The sequence below is a fragment of the Microcaecilia unicolor genome, chromosome 9 (assembly GCF_901765095.1).
Source record: "Microcaecilia unicolor chromosome 9, aMicUni1.1, whole genome shotgun sequence".
Taxonomy (NCBI): Eukaryota; Metazoa; Chordata; class Amphibia; order Gymnophiona; family Siphonopidae; genus Microcaecilia; species Microcaecilia unicolor.
In genome coordinates, this window is record NC_044039.1 from 224551641 (window position 1) to 224565007 (window position 13367).

At 45.8% G+C, this 13367-nt stretch overlaps 1 protein-coding gene across 3 annotated transcripts in view; it reads right to left on the minus strand.

The window, feature by feature from the left end:
- Positions 1-319: 319 nt before the first annotated feature.
- The window catches only part of JDP2 (Jun dimerization protein 2), a 33706-nt gene continuing 20658 nt past the window's right edge, over positions 320-13367 (minus strand). For all 3 annotated transcript variants that reach the window (XM_030214296.1, XM_030214299.1, XM_030214298.1), the window contains exon 4: positions 320-1551. In XM_030214296.1, the coding sequence (XP_030070156.1) occupies positions 1366-1551 (186 nt within the window). In that variant the 3' untranslated portion in view covers positions 320-1365. The remainder of the gene's footprint in view (positions 1552-13367) is intronic.

Genomic DNA, 13367 nt, shown 5'->3' on the forward strand with positions numbered 1-13367 from the left:
TCCTGTTGTGTTTCCAAATCACCAGCAAGTAGTCTGCTATCAAAGCCTGTGTCGGGCAACTGTCTTAAATACGGTACCTTCAATAAAATATTTTGGATAATATACTGATCTGCTTGCTCATTTTCCACGTTGGATTTCGCAGATCGTTTGCCTTGCTGTCTTCTAATAATCAAAGTGGGAAGATTGGGATTTAGTTTTAATCATTAGTGAATGATCACATAACTTTCTAGGTCCCAGGTTCCATCAGGTTGTAAGATTTGCTTATGTCATTTATTCACGTTTATAAACTAACATCCCAACATACTGAGCTACAGGGTATACAAAGCAATACATGACAAAATAAACACAACTGTATAAGTGAGACTGGTGAGCAGCAAAGCAGAGCTTAAGACAGCCTCCCATGCTGACAGAGTCAGGCTGGAAGAAGGGTGCAGACAGGGAAAAGCGGAAAATATTTGAGACACCAACAGCAAGAAAGTGGGGGGCTGTGAGACAGCATATCCCCACCCCCTCTGGAAAAACGACAAGAGGCACTTGCATAACTAAGAGTAACATTTACTGAGTATTAAAAAAAATGTAACAGGGGAGGGACCAGAGACTCTTTAGGGGGCTTCATGCAGAGCACATGGGAAAACCCAGACCTTGAAGTTCAGGATGTACATAATTGTGAATACTCATTAATATGAGAAAACATTAGCATATCACATCTAGTGACTATATAATCATTTCATATATTGATGTATAAAAAAATTCATACAAAAATAGATATATATATGTAATATATATAAAGAGTGTAATAGGTGTGGATGAACATGCTGGCTGCACGGACACTGAGCATTGAAGAAGAATCAGACGCTGTGCTGTAGAAACAGTGCCAGCACTATTCCTGATCTGAATGATTCCTTCTGGCAGCAGAAGAGGGAAGGGGAGAGCTGACGTCAGGATCAGAGGGGAGGTGGAAGAGAGAGGGACAGAGGAGGGAAAGGGGAAAGAAGAGGCAGCACTATATGGTCATGGCACAGTGCTCTTTAATCTCCGCTTCCCTCCCCTCCCCCCTGCTTTCCTATATGGTACTTTGGACAGGCAGGAAGCCCTTGAAGGTAGTGTAGTTGGGAGCAGGTGTTTAAAGGGCAGAGGTCTTATTTCCGACTGCTCTTTCACATCCACCAACACCACAGAGTGTTGCATGTGATAATCTGGAGCGACTGCTGTGCAATCTGTACCCTCCCCTTTGGATTCCAGCGTCTGGTGTTTAGGGTCAGGTGCCGAGTTTTGTGCCTTCAGTCTGTAACGATGAAGTTTACACAGGCAATGTCCGTGACAGAGACAGCATGCGATACTGTCTCCTCCCTGGCACATCCTTGCTCACTTCTTCTCCAGCTGTTCTAGTAAAGGGTTGGTCTCGTGCTCAGGAGTTTTCACGCTGTCTGTCCGCACAATGCAGGTTGGTCGGTGTCGGTTTAGTAGAAGGATAAGCTGCTGTCGCTCTTGCTTTAGCTCCTGGATCTGAGCCTTCAGTTCCGAATTCATGGCTTCCAGTCGTTCAGACTCCTGGAAGAAAGAGGCAAGACACCGTTTAATCCCTGTCCCTCCACAGAAATCCAATCCACTTCCATTTATTATGAAAACAAGATCCAGCCTAGGGTTTCATGAACATCTCAGACTGCACAAGTGCCCAGAAGTTACATTCAGAGACTTGGGGGCAATTTAGAATTGGGGGCGACAATTAGGCACCAGTTCTACGATGGCAGCTACGTGCAGAGTGTAGCGAATACAAGAATTAAGTGTTACATGTCACGTGCATAACCCACAATACATGTGTAAGTGGAAGACACGCTCTGCCCACTTGTACACCTGTGTAGTTACACACTAATGCACTTTACACACTACTTGAAATCGTCTCATTGCTTTCCCCTCTAGAGAACATTTATAATTGTGGTATTTGGCTGAATCACTGTAGGACTTTAGTGAGCATCAAATGGTTTGGTTTGATATAACAGCTACAGCGGAGGGCAACCACTCAAAACTCAAAAGTCCTGGATTTCAAAACATGCTGGCTTTAATAAAATGGGAGGCGTACCTGAAGAAAGAGCTGATGGGATGGGAAGACATACGAGAAGTGGAAAGACAGCAGTCTAGGCTGAAAGGAGCTATTAAAATGGCTACTGACCTTTACATAAGGAAAGAAAAATAGGAAACCGATATGGATCTCCAAACAACTGGGTGAGATAATAAAGGCAAAAGAAGTGGCATTCATGAAAAACAAGACAGGCCAAAAGAAGGAACACAGAAAAGAATACCAGAAGAAACCTCAAGAAGCCGAAAGAGAAAGCAGAGGCCAAAGAGCAAACGTAAGGAGGGGAGACAATCATTTTTTCACCTATATTAGTGAAAGGAGCAAGGCTAAAATTTATTTATTGCATTTGTATCCTCTTAAAGATTTGTTTAATAAATCCTTGGAGATGGGAGAGGTTCGGCAGGAATGGAGAAGAGCGAATGTGGTCCCTCATCACAAAAGTGGTGACAGAGAAGACGTGGGAAGCCTCATTTCGGTTACTGGAAAAGTAATAGAAGTGATGCTGAAGGAAAGGATAATGAATTTCCTAGAATCCAATAGGTTACAAGTTCCAAGACAACATGCTTTTTTACCAAAGGTAAGTTATGCCAAACGAATCTCACTGAATTGTTTGACTGGGTGACCAGAAAACTGGATTGAGGACGTGACCTAAATGTAATTTACTTAGATTTCATCAAAGCCTTTGACATGGTTCCTCATATGAGGCTCTTACGTAAACTTGAAAGACTTCAGTTGAGACTCAAAGTGGTGAATTAGATTAGAAACTGGTTGACGGACAGACGCCAGAGGGTGGTGGTCAATGGAATTCACTCGGAGGAAGGAAAGATGAGCAGTGGAGTCAGTGCCTCAGGGACCGGTGCTGGGGTCAATTCTGTTCAATATATTTGTGAGCGACATTGCCGAAGGATCAAAAGATAAGGTTTGACTTTTAGAAGATAATACCAAGATTTGTAATAGAGTGGAACCCTGGAGCGAGTGGAAAACATGAAAAGGGATCTACAAAAAAGTCAGAAGAATGGTCTAACGTTTGGCAATTAAAATTTAATGCAAAGAAGAGCAAAGTGATGTATTTGGGGAGTAGAAACCCAAGGGAGCTGTATGTCCTAGGAGCTGAAAGGCTGATATGCACAGACAGGAAGAGGGACCTTGGGAGTGATGGTGTCCAAGGACCTTAAAGTAAAAAAACAAAACAAAACTAAAACAAAACAGTTTGAAAGCGGTGGCCATAGCCAGAAGGATGCTAGGTTGCACTGAGTGAGGAGTAACTAGAAGAAAGGTATTGATGCTCCTGTACAAGTTGCTGGTGAAGCCCACCTGGAGTACTGTGCTCAGTTTTAGAGGCCGTTTCTTGCTAAGGATGTAAAAAGACTAGAAGCAGTCCAGAGGAAGGCGATATGGGGTTTGTGCCAAAAGACGTATGAGAAGAAACTGGAAGACCTGAATATGAATAGCCTAGAAGAGAGGAGGGACAGGGGAGATATGATACAGACATTTAAATACTTGAAAGGTGTTAATACAGAAACAAATCTTTTCCAGAGAAGGGGAAATGGGAAAACTAGAGGACATGAGCTGAGGTTGTAGATTTAGGAGTAACATCAGGAAATTCTTTATTTATGGAGAGAGTGGTCGATCCGTGGAATGCCCTCCCAAGGGAGGTGGTAGAGACAAAAACAGTGACGGAAAGGTGAGGGATGAACAAAGAGGGACTCTATTTAGAAAATAGATGGTATAAAAAAAATAAAAAGGCTGCAGGTGGGTGGATGTGTGAATGCCGCTTGGATGGCGACTCCGGCTGTGAAGAAACAAAGCTGGTGCAAGGCAGACTTTGTAGGTCTCCGTCCGTATATGGAAATCCAATTTAGGGGATTCAAAATGGCCTCTGCCTAGGTCGGACATTCCTTAAGCTCTCGGAGAAAATGCCTAAAAGAAGGGGCCGCGTTTCCTTCTCTGCTCCCCCTTCACGGCAAATCCCCCCAGTGCAATCCACAATAACTACTTACTATCATAGATCTGAGTTGCCGAATACACCGGGACGGCGCCCGCTAGGTCTTCCGGGTGAAGGTGGAAACGCCACGGAGACCTCTGGGCTGGAGCTGTCGCTTAGTCCCAATGAGAGCGCGCCTCCCCTGCAGCCCTCCGGAATGAACACGTCGACGCCGGTTTCCAGTCGGACGCCACCACAGAGTGCAGCAGTTCAACGGACCGAGGAGGATAGACAACAAGCGGAGAAAGTGGCCTTAGAAGAGCAAGGTGCTTCTGGAGGGACATTAACAGCAACTTGCAGCCAAGTTCAGGGGGAGACTGAAAGAGAACCTGGAGTGCAACTCTCTTCTGGTGTAACAGAGGTACAATTTCCTTCACTTCGAAAACCTACTGAAATTACTATGGATACTTTATGGACATTGATTGTGGACTTGGGTCAATCCCTAAGCATGCAAATAAAACAAATATCTCAGGAAGTTGTTTCTTTGAACCTAAAGGCTCAAGGTACTGAAACTAGGGTTGAGACAATTGCAAACCAACAAACAGATATGGAGAAAGAACTGAAAGTTGTACAATTACAGCAAAAGACTATGATTAAAGATTTAACTATCCTAAGGAGACGAACCGAGTTCCCAGAAAATGTAACTAGAAATAATAATATCCGTTTTTTGAACTTTCCTAAAAAAAAATAGGGGTGTTACCGAGAGAAATGCTTAAGAGGTATATAACTGAGATATTGGGGGTTTCTGAAGAAATGGTTCCACCTTTTACACAAACATATTATTTACCTCAAAAAGACCAAATATCTCAGGAAAACTTGGCATCAGATATTTCGAGGATACTGGAATCCTCAGATACTGATTTAATAAAATCTTCTACGTTAATTGCCACTGTAGCCTTATCACCAGATAAAAACTGGTTGATGAGGCTTTTCTTCCAGAATAAGCTTTCTTGGATTGAAGGTGCATCTCTTCCCTGATGTGACTAAAGAAACTCAAAAACGGAGACAAAGATTTTTACTTATGTGTCCAGGTGTAATTCAGTTAGGTGCTTCTTTCTTCTTAAAGTACCCCTGTAAATGCCTGATTAAATATCAATCTAATAAGTATGTCTTCTATGATCCTTCTCAGCTCTCCTCCTTCTTGGCTGCAAAAGGTCAGGGGAGTAATTAGTATGAGCTCTATGTGAAGAAAGGGTACTTTGAATTTCTTAAATGGAAATCCGGCCTAGTTTAGCTTACTTGAGAAATTTTTTTTTTCTTTCCTTTATTATCCACTATGGTAAATTTTGAATCCTATTAATGAGGACTTTGATTAACTTGCTGTGTAATTCTTTAGTTATTTGATGTTTGTAACTTGCTATAATTTTGCTGAACAGTATAGTTATTTTCTTGACAAGTGTGTTAACCTTGTTTTGATATAAATGTAAATGTATAAATAAATATAAAAAAAAAAAAAGAAATCCAGTTTAGGATAGGCTGGAAAGGGCTTCAACGGCAATTTCAGTAGCTGGGACCAAGGACAGTGCCGGGCGGACTTATTACGATCTGGGTCCCGCAAATGACGAGGCGGATTTGGATAGGCTGGAGTGGGCTTTGACGGCAACTCCAGTAATTGGAACATAAGGACACAGCTGGGCAGACTTCTACAGTCTATGTCCCAGAAATGACAAAGAAAGACTAGTGATAAAGTATATAATATCACAAACTGATGATGAGTGTGACTGTTGGGCAGACTGGATGGACCATTCAGGTCTTTACCTGCACTCACTTACTATGTTAACTATGTACTTTGCAGAATAGAGCACGATCCTCATACACACACGAGAACCAATTATCTTGGCACGTGCTCATAACTACACATGCGCAGTTACAGAACTGCCCTTCATGAGTTTAGACACTGACCTACAGGCTTCCCTGAGACACACATTTATAGATGCTGAAACTTCAGCGTCAGGACTTCGAGTAAGAACCTCTGAAAGCACAGGGGAACTGTATTTAAGCTTTCAGAGTGTGATTTTGGAAAATCAGTTTATATTTTGCTTAGGACAGCAGAGCTTAGTAGACTCAATGTAAGAAATAAAAACATAACAGAGAAGATAATTATTTTATTAAAATAAGAGGATAAAACAAAAAAAAACAGTAAAACACAAGAAAGTAAGAAAAACTTTATTGAAACATTTTTTTTGACAAGTGCATGATAAAGAGAAGGACAGAGTGCTTAAGTGTGGTTTCATCACAATATGCCATGATGACACCTTTTTAAATATCCTGTAAGTTGTAACTTACAAGTTGAGGGGAACTTGTTACGAGGTGATCTGTTCTTACCTGTTAATTTCCTTTTCTTGAGACCTGCTAGACCAGTCCCAACCTATGGCTTATGTCCCCACACCACTAGATGGAGGCAGAGACTTGAAGGTCACACATTCTCTTGCGCAAACCATAATAAGATCTCACATTCTAAAAGGATATGACCACCACATACCAGAGAAGCACGTTTAAGAACCTCCAAGGTTATGGAGTGTTTGCGACACTCCTGACACTGAAGACCTCTGAAAGGCAGGAAGAGAAAACACAGTTCAAATGAAAAGGAGAAACCACCTTCTGCAGAAAGGAGGAATGATACACAATGAAACAACCTGAGAAGAGGACTAAAAGATCCTGCAAGAAAGCACCTTCAGCTCTATAATCATTTCAGGTGATCAGCCAGCCACAAGGACGCCTACTTTAAAAGTTAATCTTTCATAGACGCCTGCGGGAGAGGTTCAAAGAAAGGCCTGCTAAGGGACAACAACCCCACCAAATTTGACTCTGAAGCATGTGCGCCCTACAACCTGGACTTCGAGCAAATTAAAGCAACAGACATAAGTACTTAAGTACATAAGCATCGCCATGCTGGGACAGACCAAGGGTCCATGGAGCCCAGCACCCCGTCATCGACAGAAGACAAAAGAACAGGCAATCTGTCCCGCCCATCCTAGAAATACTGTATTATTCCCTCGTCCATTCAATAACATTCTATGGCTTTTTCCTCCAGGAAGCCGTCCAATCCTTTTTTGAAGTCCACTAAGTTAACCGCCGTAACCAACTTTTCCGGCAGCGAATTCCAGAGTCTAACTACGCGTTGATCCAGACAGCCCTGTAAGAATGACAAGATGACTCTGCCTGCCAGGGGGACACCTTCTGGACAGAATACCAGACTTCAAAAGCCCTCCAAACCCTGATAAAGGCCAGAGATCTGGAAGATTTTCCACACCTTCAGCAGCATGGCAATAACAGGGACAAAACTGTTTCCTTCTCAGGCACTGGCTCTCGAGAGCCAAGCCATAATGGATCCCTATCTTCCATAAGAACCAGCCCTTGGAAAAGAAGCCTCAGCCTTCTCAGCAAGGGAAGTGGAGGACTGATGAGCTGAATCAGGTATCATATAAGGGGGAAGGGGGCAAGGCTGATCTGGCACAATCAGAATGACCAAAAACAGGTGCCTTGGGAACCTACATAATGCCCCACCTATCTGGGGCCATTGGAGAAGTATATATAGGGCTGAAGCATGGACCAGGGCTGCACCACAGCATCCAGCTTCACTGACCCAGACAGAACTTGGAATTCTGGTGAATCACCACCATTTTGACCACTAGGACTTCCCAGCATCACACCACAAGGCAGGAGACTGCCAGACTGAGCTCCCACTGCCCCAGATCGAACGTCTGGCAGTTGAGAAAGTCTGCCTGAACATTGTCCACCTCTGCTAAATGGTGCAACTCTGCCTATGAACACAGCTTGTACAACTCCAGGAGACTGCTGAACTCCTAGTACCTCCCTGTTTGATGACATATGCTACAGATATAAAAACAAGTGGGGTTCACAATTTCCACAAAAGTTCAACAGCACTTTATTCTGACCCTACACGGGCCTTGTTTCGGCTTTTACAAAAGCCTTCCTCAGGGGTCGATCAGTGAGTGCACAATCGTATACTGATTGACAGTGGAGCACATGAATTGGTATCTCTAAATACAGGGAGGTATACTGTCTCGCACCAACAAGTTCGAATTTGTTGGTGCAAGACAGAATAAAGTTTGTGTTTTGGAGCATCTTATCCTGGTATTCTGTTTGATCTCTTGAAGTTGGTCTCTTTTCCACTTCCTTATATGCTACAGATGTGGCATTGGTGAACACCATATGTACCGCACAATCCTGAACCAGAGAGAAGAGGAGAAGCAAGGCCAGATGAATAGCTCTCGCCTCCAGCAATTTGTGGACCACTAGGCCTGTCCAACCAGCATCTCTGAGCCACCCTGTCCAAACACTGGGCTCCTCAGCCTCAGACTTGCATCTGTGGCAACAATTAAATCCTGTGGGTCCAAGGGAACCCCACATTCACGAGGAGAAATGGGGCTGACCATTACTCTGACTCCAGATTAAGACCAGCATGGGAAGCCTAATCTCAAACTGGGAGAAGCACAGGACAACAGAGCATGCTGTACATGCCACAAATTGACATTTGCCAATAGTACAACCTCAAGGGTCAGTGACATGAAATCGAGAAACTACCGGAAATCCCAAATGCAGAAAGGCTGGAACTGGGACTGAAGCTTACTTTCGCAAGCCCATGTTAGCAAGACAGCTAGAAACAGGTAACGAATATAACCCCAGACACTCGAGGACCTGAACTGATGCCAAGTGATTCTTGGTAAAATGTTTACCATCCTACTACTACTACTACTTAACATTTCTAAAGCGCTACTAGGGTTACGCAGCGCTGTAAAATTTAACATAGAGGGACAGTCCCTGCTCAAAGATCTTACAATCTAAGAGACAAGTGAACGGTCAGTCCGATAGGGGCAGTCAAATTGGGGCTGTCTGGATTTACTGAACGGTAAGAGTTAGGTGCCGAACGCAGCATTGAAGAGGTGGGCTTTAAGCAAAGACTTGAAGATGGGCAGGGAGGGGGCTTGGCGTAAGGGCTCAGGAAGGTTGTTCCAAGCATAGGGTGAGGCGAGGCAGAATGAGCAGAGCCTGGAGTTGGCGGTGGTGGAGAAGAGTACAGAGAGGAGGGATATGTCCTGTGAACGGAGGTACGGGCGGGAACGTAAGGGGAGATGAGGGTAGAAAGGTAGTGAGGGCAGCAGACTGAGTGCATTTGTAGGTAAGAAGGAGAAGCTTGAATTGAATGCGGTATCTGATATCTGATTGGAAGCCAGTGAAGTGACCTGAGGAGAGGGGTGATATGAGTATATCGATTCAGGTGGAATATAAGACGTGCAGCAGAGTTCTGAACAGATTGAAGGGGGGATAGATGGCTAAGTGGGAGGCCGGTGAGGAGTAAGTTGAAGTAGTCTAGGCGAGAGGTAATGAGAGCGTGGACGAGAGTTCGGGTGGTGTGTTCAGAGAGGACAGGGCAAATTTTGCTGATGTTAAAGAGGAAGAAGCGACAGGTCTTGGCTATCTGCTGGATATGCGCAGAGAAGGAGAGGGAGGAGTCAAAGATGACTCTGAGGTTGCGGGCAGATGAGATGGGGAGGATGATGGTGTTATCAACTGAGATAGAAAGTGGAGGAAGAGGAGATGTGGGTTTTGGTGGAAAGACGATGAGCTCGGCCTTGGACATGTTCAGTTTCAGGTGGCGGTTTGACATCCAGGCAGCAATGTCGGATAAGCAGGCTGATACCTTTGCCTGGGTCTCTGCGGTGATGTCTGGTGTGGAGAGATATAGCTGGGTGTCATCAGCATAGAGATGATACTGGAAACCATGAGATGAGATCAGGGAGCCCAGGGAAGAGGTGTAGATTAGTAGAGAAGGGGTCCAAGGACAGATCCCTGGGGAACACCAACAGATAGGGGGATAGGGGTGGAGGAAGATCCATGAGAGTGAACTCTGAAGGTGCGGTGGGAGAGATAGGAGGAGAACCAGAAGAGGACAGAGCCCTGGAACCCCAATGAGGACAGTGTGGCAAGGAGTAAATCATGATTGACAGTGTCAAAAGCAGTGGATAGATCGAGGAGGATGAGGATGGAATAGTGGCCTCTGGATCTGGCAAGGAATAGGTCATTACAGACTTTACAGAGTGCTGTTTCTGTCGAGTCAAGAGGGCGAAAACTGGATTGAAGTGGATCGAGGATGGTATGAGAGGAGAGAAAATCAAGGCAGCAACTATGAACGGCAAGCTCAAGTATTTTGGAGAGGAAGGGTAGGAGGGAGATGGGGCGGTAGTTGGAGGGACAGGTAGGGTCGTGATGGTTTTTTTGAGGAGAGGTGTGACTACGGCGTGCTTGAAGGTGTCAGGGACAGTTGCAGTGGAGAGAGAGAGGTTGAGGATATGACAGATGGAGGGGGTGACAGTATGAGAGATGATGTTAAGTAAGTTGGTGGGGATGGGATCAGAAGAGCAGACGGTGCATTTCGAGAAGGAAAGAAGGCGAGCGGTTTCCTCCTCGGTGATGACAGGAACGGAGGAGAAAAAGGCCTGGGTTGGTTGGGTGAGAGAGAGGGTTGAAGGGTGAAGAAGAGATGGCTTGGTAGTGAACTCAAGGTTGATCTTTGCACCTTGTCGCGGGAAGTAATCAGCCAGTGATTGAGGAGAGAGCAAGGGGGGGGGGAGCGGAGGGCACTTTGAGGAGGAAGTTAAGGGTGGAGAAGAGACGACAGGGGTTGGAGCTGAGAGAATTGGTCAATTGGGTGTAGTAGTCCTGTTTGGCAAGGAATAGGGAGGAGTGGAAGGAGAATAGCATGAATTTGTAGTGAAGGAAGTCTGAATGGGTGCGAGATTTCCTCCAGAGGCATTCAGCAGATCGGGCGCAGGAGCGAAGGTAACGGATGCAAGGGGTCAGCCAGGGCTGGGGATTAGTATGCTTTGTGGGATGGGAGGTGGATGGTGCGAGGGTGTCCAGAGCAGAGGAGAGAGTGGCATTGTAAGCGGAGACAGCCTTGTCAACAGACTCGGAGGACATGATGGAGGGAGGAGATTAGAAATATTAGAGGATAGGGTGGGAGGGTCAATAGCCTGGAGATTCCTGGAGGTAGTGGTTAAAGTTGGACGGGGCTGAGGGGGGGGTGGTGAAGAAGTGTGAAGGTGATTAGGTGATGATCGGAGAGAGGAAGAGCTGAAACATGGAAATTGGAGGGAGAGCCGGAAGAGGAGAGGACGAGGTCAAGACAATGGCCGTCTCGGTGAGTAGGGGTGGTGGAGCAAAGCTGGAGGTTGAAGGAGGATGTTAGAGTGAGGAACTGAGAAGCGTGAGGGTTGGACTGGTCATCAACGTGTATGTTAAAGTCTCCGAGAATGAGGGACGGAGATGAGGGTTCAAGAAAGACGGAAAGCCAGGCATCGAAGTCGGTGAGGAAGGAAGAGAGGGATTTATTAGGGAGGCGGTAAATGGCTGCCACTCTGAGTGGTAATGGGTAGAATAGCCGGATAGAGTGAGCTTCAAAGGATGAGAAGCAGTGAGACTGCGGTAGGAGGAGGGGTTGGAAACTACAGGAGGGTGAGAGAAGTAGCCCGACAAGTCAAGGCTCTCCAGGAAGAAGACTACACTACCCTCGAAGCCTTCAGCTCCAAATCAGCCAATCACTGAAGTAGAGGAAAGACAACTGAAATTAAATCAGAATAGATATAACAAGGGACATTAACTTGTCAAATTCCACCCCCAGACTTCATCAAAACATTAAACAAAATCAGGGAAGTGGAGAACCCTGAGGAATACCACAATCCACACTCCAAGTGTCCGATACTGTACCCTATATGTTCTATTGGTCAAAAAACCTGTAAACCAGTTAAGTACAAACCCTGTGATACAAATATCACTCAAGATCTGGATCAGAATCTCATCATCCACAGAGTCAATGGCACTCAACAGAACCAACTGAACTAAAACAGCTTGACGTTCCGGACTCAAAAACCTTTGCAAAAGTCATCAGGGAGCAGACCACTGTCTCCTCAGTGCTAAATCCTTTCCTAAATCCCCACTGCACAGGATGCAAGATATTAAACTGATCCAAGTATTCAGCTCAGAATGAGCTCCATTTACCACTAAGCCTCTCTGTTGCCTTCCTATCAACCAGTTCCTAACCCGGTCACTTTAGGGTCCATACCAAGGGCGCTCAATTTATTTATGTTTAAGTCATTTTTATTGAGCAGCAGAATTAGACTCAAGTGTTATAGTTTATACATTCTACAGATAGAACATCCAAGTCATAACGCATTTAGAGTCCAGTCAAAAAAGTGAATGATACATACCTGTAGCAGGTGTTCTCCGAGGACAGCAGGCTGATTGTTCTCACGACTGGGTGACGTCCGCGGCAGCCCCCACCAACCGGAAAGAAGCTTCGCGGGACGGTCGGCACGCAGGGCACGCCCACCGCGCATGCGCGGCCGTCTTCCCGCCCGTGCGCGACCGCTCCCGCCAGTTGAATGACTAGCAAAAGATGAAACACACAACTCCAAAGGGGAGGAGGGAGGGTAGGTGAGAACAATCAGCCTGCTGTCCTCGGAGAACACCTGCTACAGGTATGTATCATTCACTTTCTCTGAGGACAAGCAGGCTGCTTGTTCTCACGACTGGGGTATCCCTAGCTCTCAGGCTCACTCAAAACAATAACCCAGGTCAATTGAACCTCGCAACGGCGAGGGTACAACAGAAATTGACCTACGAAGAACAACTAACTGAGAGTGCAGCCTGACCAGAATAAATTCGGGTCCTGGAGGGTGGAGTTGGATTTACACCCCAAACAGATTCTGCAGCACCGACTGCCCGAACCGACTGTCGCGTCGGGTATCCTGCTGGAGGCAGTAATGAGATGTGAATGTGTGGACAGATGACCACGTCGCAGCCTTGCAGATCTCTTCAATAGTGGCTGACTTCGAGTGGGCCACCGACGCTGCCATGGCTCTGACACTATGAGCCGTGACATGACCCTCAAGAGTCAGCCCAGCCTGGGCGTAAGTGAAGGAAATGCAATCTGCTAGCCAATTGGAGATGGTGCGTTTCCCGACAGCGACCCCTAGCCTGTTAGGGTCGAAAGAAATAAACAATTGGGCGGACTGTCTGTTGGGCTGTGTCCGCTCCAAGTAGAAGGCCAATGCTCTCTTGCAGTCCAATGTGTGCAACTGACGTTCAGCAGGGCGGGTATGCGGCCTGGGGAAGAATGTTGGCAAGACAATTGACTGGTTAAGATGGAACTCCGACACCACCTTCGGCAGGAACTTTGGGTGGGTGCGGAGCACTACTCTGTTGTGATGAAATTTGGTATATGGAGCATGAGCTACTAGGGCTTGAAGCTCACTGACCCTACGAGCGGAAGTAACTGCCACC